The sequence below is a fragment of the Chiloscyllium plagiosum genome, chromosome 10 (genome assembly GCF_004010195.1).
Source record: "Chiloscyllium plagiosum isolate BGI_BamShark_2017 chromosome 10, ASM401019v2, whole genome shotgun sequence".
Taxonomy (NCBI): domain Eukaryota; kingdom Metazoa; phylum Chordata; class Chondrichthyes; order Orectolobiformes; family Hemiscylliidae; genus Chiloscyllium; species Chiloscyllium plagiosum.
The window spans coordinates 58,858,123-58,866,093 of record NC_057719.1 but is presented as its reverse complement, the minus strand read 5'-3'; the positions used below and the strand labels follow the sequence as shown (position 1 = coordinate 58,866,093).

Sequence of the window (7,971 nt, the reverse complement as noted above, 5' to 3'; positions counted from 1 at the left end):
CCCTTCTTAAACAGTGGCACCACGTTAGCCAACCTCCAGTCATCCGGCACCTCACCTGTGACTATCGATGATACAAATATCTCAGCAAGAGGCCCAGCAATCACTTCTCTAGCTTCCCACAGAATTCTAGGGTCCTGTGGATTTATCCACTTTTATGCATTTCAAGACTTCCAGCACTTCCTCCTCTGTATTATGGACATTTTACAAGGTGTCACCATTTATATCCCTACATTCTATATCCTCCATATCCTTTTCCACAGTAAATCCTGATGCAAAATACTCATTTAGTATCTTCTCCATTTTCTGCAGCTCCACACAAAGGCCACTATGCTGATCTTTGAGGGGCCCAATTCTCTCCCCAGTTTTGACAATGGGTTTGTGGTCATCATTCAACTTTTAATTCTAGATTTTTATTGAATTCAAATTTCATCATCTGCCACAGTGCGATTCAAACCTGGATCCTCAGAACATTAACTGGGTCTACGGATTAACAAGCTAGTGATAATACAACTAGGCCATCACCTACCCCATGTTGAGAAATTAGCGGGACTAAAGATTGCTATGTCCCAGGACCTGTTATTGTGCATGCAAGTATGTTTATAAAGGTACCTGTGAAGACAGTGATCATCAATCCTTTGATTCTAGAACAGTTTATGCAGACTGTAAGGTAGCAAATATCATCCCACCACGTATAAAGTGAAGGTGGGAGAAAATCAGGAACTACAGACTTGCTTACCGTACATCCATAGTAGGGAAAATGTTAAAATTTATGATAAATAATTGATAAATATAAGCTTGGATAATAATATTCTGATAGGGCATAGTCAGCATGGATTTCTGAATGAGAAATCATGCTTGATGAACATCTTGGATAGTGCTACTAACAGAATGGATAAAGCTGGTCTTAATATTTTTGGATTTTCAGAAAGTTTTCAATAAGGTCCTCCACCGGATGCTACTTAGCACAATCATAGCACCTGGGATGGGAAGTAATAAACCTATATGGATTAAGGATTAGCTAACAGGCAAGAAACATAGAGTAGGAAAAAATTGGGCAATCTCGCATTGGCAGGCTGGTTTGGGCCTCAGCTTTTCACAATGTATATTACTGATTTAGTGATTTGGAGGTGGCAGCAAATGTAATATTTCTCCAAGTTTATGCATGACATAAAGCTAAGTTTGAATTTGTGCTGTGAAAAAATACAAAGCACCTTCAAGAGAATTCAGACTTAATCTATGCATAAGAACATGGCAGATGGAATATGTGTGGAATTGTGCGAGGTTGTCACCTTTGGTAAGAAGAACTAATATACAAAGTATTTCTTAAATGGTTGTTGGTTAGAAAGTGAAAACCTGGGTAGATACTTCATCAATAAGTCACTGAAGGTTAACATGCAGGCACAGCAGACAATTAGAAAATATATCTTGGCAAATGACAACTGGGTGACCTTCAAAGAGGAACCAATTCATGTACAAAATATACACATTGCCAAGAGGAAGGGAAAGGTCAGGCGTTCAAGCCAGACATCCCTGGATTATTAAAGACATAAAAATTAAAAGTGAAAAGGGAAGCGTTTGATAAATTCCTATTTCAGGTGAGAACCAAGCTGAACAGGGAGAATAGAATAAGTAAACAAAAAGGATAAGGGAAGTGTATGAGGAAGCATTCAGACTGAGCATAAAAGAGAATCCAAAAGTCTTTTAAAGTAAGCTACACAAAATAAAAAGATAGTCAAAGTTAAGGCAAGACAACACTCACATCACCTAGTCCAGGAGGGATGCATACCCAGCTGCTCATGGAACTACAGTGGACGTTGTAGAGGCATTGATCTGAAACAGCCTACAAGGTAAGCTCTATTGCTCTCTCCATAATTGCAGCCACACCTGCTGAGTAATTCAGCACTTTCTAGTTTCAGTACAAATACTACATCACATTCAAAAAAGGAGAAAGTGATGGATCCAGCAACTACATACAGCCTTAATAAGGTTGTGGGGGAGCTTTAGTAAGTATTAAACAAAATGAATTGTTAGCTATAAATATTAGAGTTAATCAATAAAAGGTGGTACAGAAATGGTAAAAGCAAAGTTTGTTTGACTAATTTGATTCAGTTCTTACAAGAAACAATGAGAGAGGTCGTGCAGATTGTCTACATACACATCAAGTGCATTGTTAAAACATGTTTAATAAAGTAGCTCATAGCAAATTAAAAGTGGAGTAGTTATATGGGAATGATCTTAGGTCGTGGATTTATTGGATTGACAATTATATTTTGGCATGGATTGAGGATTGGTTAATGTACAGAAAATAGTAATGGGATTTATTCAATTGACAGCTCACAAAGAGCAGGGTGCTAGAAGTATCAGTAGATTGCCTTCAGCTAGTAACAATGTATATTTTTGACTTGGATGAAGGGACTGATGTAAACAGAAAATTTGATTGAAGTGTTCAAAAGGGTCAGTAATCAGAGGACACACAGTTTAGGATAATTAACAAAACAACCTAAAGCAACAGAAGGAAACTCCTTTTACCCAAGTTGGTGGAAGCAAATTCAATAATAACTTTGAAAACTTAATTCAATTTTGAAATGGAAATAAGATTGCAATGCTATGGGACTAGAAAAGGAGAGTTCTTGGGATAGTTCTTTCAAAGTTCTGTCACAAGCATGATGGACTAAATGACATTGTGATGGTGTACAGGAGAGGAACAGGGCAGATAGAGAACCAAATTTGATCTCAAAAAATCAAAACAGCATTAATATATTGTCTAAATAGTATCAACTGTTCTTTTATAGATTATAATTTATCATAGAGCCTACAAATATACATCATTTTCTTTGAATCAGAATATAAGTTTTGAAAGCAAACTTCATTTTATTACCAGTTCCACTTTTAACTGGGGATACAGGGTTTCTTGCATGCATGAAATAGGAACAGCAAACTTAGGAAATGCCGGTGTCCAAAACAACTTTGTTGCATCTTTGTAAATCTCCATCTGTTCAAAGCAAATACAAAATGAATTACAATTCCATGAAAATAAAACTACTTAAAACAAATTAATCGTGCAACAATTGTCAATGATACAAACTGTACCAAAAAGGAAACCATTCTTTCTCTTACTGAGTTGAACATCAGAATCTGTGAATGAAAATTGATTGCATGGAACATGATGTGCAAAATCAATGCTGATTTCATCCACTCTGACCAATAGGTTTTCCTGCATCTCTCCATATAATTTCCTCATGTAGGCTGATGAGACTCATTTTATGCTGCCTTGGTCAGCTTCCCTTCAGCTCTCATTCAGCCCAACATTACATTGAAGGTCTTCAATGTTGACCAAGTAAATAGCAAGATATAGTGGCTTCAAATATTTCACCACTGACACAAAGTGGGACAATGTGTATTATACACAACATGCACTGCAGCAACTCACTGAGGCTCCTTCAACAGAAATTTCCAAACTCATAACTTCAACCACCTTTGAAGGAGAAATGCAGCAGATGCATGGAAGCATCGTCACCCACAAGTTCTATCCAAGCCAGACAGAACCCTGACTTGGAAGCAAATTGTTATTCCTTCAATAACAGCACTGTAAAATGGTAAGACAAAGGAGCAGAAGTTAGACTATTCAGCTCATTGAGTCTGCTCCACCATTCAATCATGGCTGATACATTTCTCAACCCCATTCCCCGCTTTCTCCCTATAACCCTTGATCCCCTTGACAATCAAGAACTTATCTATCTCAGTCTTAAATACACTCAATGACCTAGTCTCCACAGCCCTCTATGGCAACGAATTCCTTAGATTCACCACTTCTGGCTTTAGAACTTTCTCCTTATCTCTGTTCTAAAAGTTCTTCCCTTTACTCTAAGGCTGTGCCCTCCAGTCCTAGTCTCTCCGACCAATGGAAACATTTTCCCAACATCCACCCAGTATTATGTACGTTTCAATTAGATCCCCCCTCATCCTTCTAAACTCCATTGAGTATAGAACCAGAGTCCTCAAACGTTCCTCATAACGTAAGCTTTTCATTTCTGGGACCATTCTCATGAACCTCCTCTAAATACGCTCCAGAACCAGTACATCCTTCCTGCGATATGGGGCCCAAAACTGCACACAATACTCCAAATGTGGTCTGACCAGAGCTTTATAGAACCTCAGAAGTACATCCCTGCTTTTATATTCAAGTCCTGTCAATATAAATGCATTTGCTGTCCTAATTACTGACTCAACCTGCAAGTTTACCTTGAGAGAATCCTAGACTAGAACTTCCAAGTCTCTTTGCGCTTCAGACTTCTGAATTTTCTTCCCATTTAGAAAATGGTGTATACTTTATTCTTCCTACCAAAGAGCATGGCCTCACATTTTGTACCCCATCTGTCACTTCTTTGCCCACTCTCCTAACTTGTCCAAATCCTTCTGCAGCCTCCCTGCCTTCTCAATGCTACCTGTCCCTCTACCTATCATTGTATCATCTGTAAACTTAGTCAGAATGCCCTCAGTTCCTTCATCTAGGTCTTTAAAGTATAAAGTGAAAAGTTGTGGTCCCAACACTGAGCCTTGCAGAACATCACTTGTCACCAGCTGGTATCCCAAGAAAGACCACTTTATCCCCAGTCTGTGCTTTTTTGCCAGCCAGCCAAGCATCCATGCTAGCACCTTGCCTCTAACACCATGGAACATTATCTTACTCAGTAGCCTCCTGTGCGGCACTTTGTCAAAGGCCTTCTTTAAGTCCAGATAGATATCACCCATTGGCTCTCCTTGGTCTACCTATACCAGGTCGATTGCTTTTGTTCAAGAAAACAAGTAATCAACACCTTAAGATGAATTGGAGATGGGCAACAAATATTGTCTAGCTAGCAACTCCCAGATACCATTAAAGAATAAAAAAGAGTCCTAAAAAACAATGACAAGTCAGTCTTAGTCAGCAATGAGAAAACAAATGTGCCGAACACACAAAGGCAGTAGGAATTCTCAGTGCATAATGTCCCCACACGCATGACTTCAAGCCTTTGCTAGCATTTGATTTGTAAGAGGTGGATGAAGATTCTTCCACACATACAAGGCAAAAGCAAAATGCTTAGAAAAAATACAAACCCAATACAAAGGAGAGTTGATAAAGGGCTCCAACAGTGACCTGTTAGAGTTATTGTAAGAGGTGAGCAGGATATTCGAATTTATGCTATCCCATAACATTATTATGCCTCTTATCATATTTCAGTTTATAAACAAACCATTTATCGTTAGCAACCAAAGCCTGTTATTTATTGCAATGGTACTTTTTCTTGATTGTACTATTAGCTTTATTATATTAATTACTTACTGACTCTCCCAATAACATAATTCTGGGTCTCTCCACATAATATTCTGCAATTCTTTGCCATTCCCTCAAAAATTCAGGTGAAAGTGGTGGTAAAATTCTGACACCATCCTGCACTTTTTCCTGACTTGCTTCTGATGCAGGAATTCCTTCATAGATAATTCTGGAATTAGAAAAACGTTAATTGTAACTTTACAATTTTAATTTGATAAAGAAACAACAGTGTGAAGACATGGAGCACTGCAGAGCAAACAAATAATGCGTTTATTATGTGCAAGTGGGAAAATATATTTTTCTTTTATCATGGTATTGTTGTTACATAATTTAATTAATAAGTAAATGCACATTATATATTCAGAATAAACTTTATTAACTTTGAAAGTTAGACCTAATAAAGCTAAAATATATGCAAAACATTGGATATGTTGGAGACCTGAAAAAGAAGCATAATATTCTGGAGAAACTCAGCAGATCTGACACTAAATGTGAAGTAAGAAACAGAGGTAATATTTTGAGTCCAATGTGACTTTTTCCAAACTCAGAGTTTCAGATTCAATGTTAACTATGTTTCTCTCTCCAGAGGTGCTCACAAATTTGATGAATTTCTCTGTCTGAATTATTAACACTGCAATCTCAAACAAATTTCTTTTAAAATAATACAACAAGATCACTCATTATGACCCTTGAACATGCCATGTAAAATTTGATATCCTCAGTTCTCTGTCTTATGCTTTCCAACTTTTGAAGGAAATTAATAAATCAGTGGCAAAAAAAAAATTGTCAACTTTAAACAGAACTCAAAAAGGTAATTGGCCAAACATTTTAGACAATTTTCTTAAGTTTCCATTGTTCAATATTGACCATTTGCATTTCAATGATAATTTCCCCATGGTCTATGCAACATAGAAATCATAGCGCTCCATACTGTACAATCATTTGTATTGGAAATGGATATGGATTTGCTGTCCAATGAGCTTTTGGTGAATTTCTGCAATGCAAATGCAGGTAGCACACACACTTGCTTTTGAGTATCGGTGATGGAGAGAATGGAATTTTTGTAGATGTGGTGCTAATCAAGGTTACTGCTTTATCCTGGAGGATATCAAGCTTCTTTAGTATTATTGAGCTGCACTCATCCAAGTAGGTGGGGAGTAAACATTCATACTCTGATTGGTCTCTTGTACACGATAAATGGATTTTCAAGACATCAGTCATGAAAGCTTACATTGATCGCTGTTACCTTGCTATCTTCTGTTGTTCAGAAGAAAAATCTTCATCTTTATACATGTATGATTCCTCTAGCTGAATTGATTCCGGAAGTTTACTACAGCCATGTCCTCTTCTGTTTGGAGTATAATACAACTTTGAAGCCAGTTGCAAATCAATGGGTAATACATGACTCAGCTCAGCAATGCAAAGGTGGTGGATATTCTGTTGCCCTCGATGTCTGCAATAAACAATCAAAGTAGTATGAGAAATTAATTCTTGGGAGTACATTTGACAAAAATCATCATTCCATGAATTGTGCAGAAACTTAGAAAACTAATCGCTCATAACTTTGGAAAAGAAAACACAAATTTGTACAGAAATACACTTTTAAAAAGCCATGTGTGTTCTGAAAATAAGGCACATCTGAAACAGTTGTAACAAAGATTGATATCAAATGAAATTTATCCTTTTTTAAATGAAACAACAAAATATCTTAGTGTGAAAAGTTGAAGAAAACCATTCATTTTTAAACATCCATCAGTTTACAACAATTCAGAAAAAAAAATCTCTTTAACTATACAGCAAAAAAAGCCCCTCAGTTGCTAATCTAGATGTGTGAAAATGTATTCAGCAACTATTCTGATTTGTTAAGTAATAGTTTGTTCTGCATACACATGTATGCACTAAGGAATAGAGTATTAGACATCAGTGTAAAAATGTACACAGGATGTCTAAAGCTTTGCCCCTGGTATTTCTTTTAGTTGATGCAGCACAAAATTTCCTTCCTGCTCTTTGATATCCCTAACACTGAGCACTCTGTGTGGTTCACTTGGAAGAATTAGGTCACTACATGAGACAGACTTGTAAACATACTTTTCAAACTTGCTTTCTCTAAGAAAAACAACAATCCCACCATCTTCAATATATCCACATAACTGAAGTTTCTCATCCATGGAATTATCTACATTTTGTTAATGCCTTCACATCCTTTGAAAAACGCAATGCTCAACTTCAGACACAATACACAACAGAAGCTGAAACAGTGTTCAATAAAGGTTCATCATTGCTTCCTTGCTTTACTACTCTCTGTTCAGGATTTCTATTTCTGGCACCCGTTCTCACTGACAGGATAAAACGCGGGACAGGATCCTTCAAATGCTGCCCGTGAGATCTGATTTACAAGATGCATTCAGTTAAATTGCTGCCTTCAAAAGGCCAAAAGGTGGTCAAAAATCTACAACCAGTTGTCAGAGTTGGTGCTGAAAAGTACACATAGAAGCAGAAATAGCTGAAAATGTGTTGCTGGAAAAGCGCAGCAGGTCAGGCAGCATCCAAGGAACAGGAGAATCGACGTTTCGGGCATAAGCCCTTCTTCAGGAAACCCTTCGGGCTTATGCCCGAAACGTCGATTCTCCTGTTCCTTGGATGCTGCCTGACCTGCT

General features: G+C 37.4%; 1 protein-coding gene across 1 annotated transcript in view; it reads right to left on the bottom strand.

The window, feature by feature from the left end:
* Positions 1–7,971, bottom strand: part of ttc6 (tetratricopeptide repeat domain 6) — a 212,846-nt gene that overhangs the window by 154,950 nt on the left and 49,925 nt on the right. Inside the window, exons 5-7 of the mRNA XM_043698490.1 lie at positions 6,561–6,767; positions 5,324–5,483; positions 2,879–2,992 (exon numbers count right to left, since the gene is read on the bottom strand). Coding sequence (XP_043554425.1) covers positions 2,879–2,992; positions 5,324–5,483; positions 6,561–6,767 — 481 coding nt within the window. The remainder of the gene's footprint in view (positions 1–2,878; positions 2,993–5,323; positions 5,484–6,560; positions 6,768–7,971) is intronic.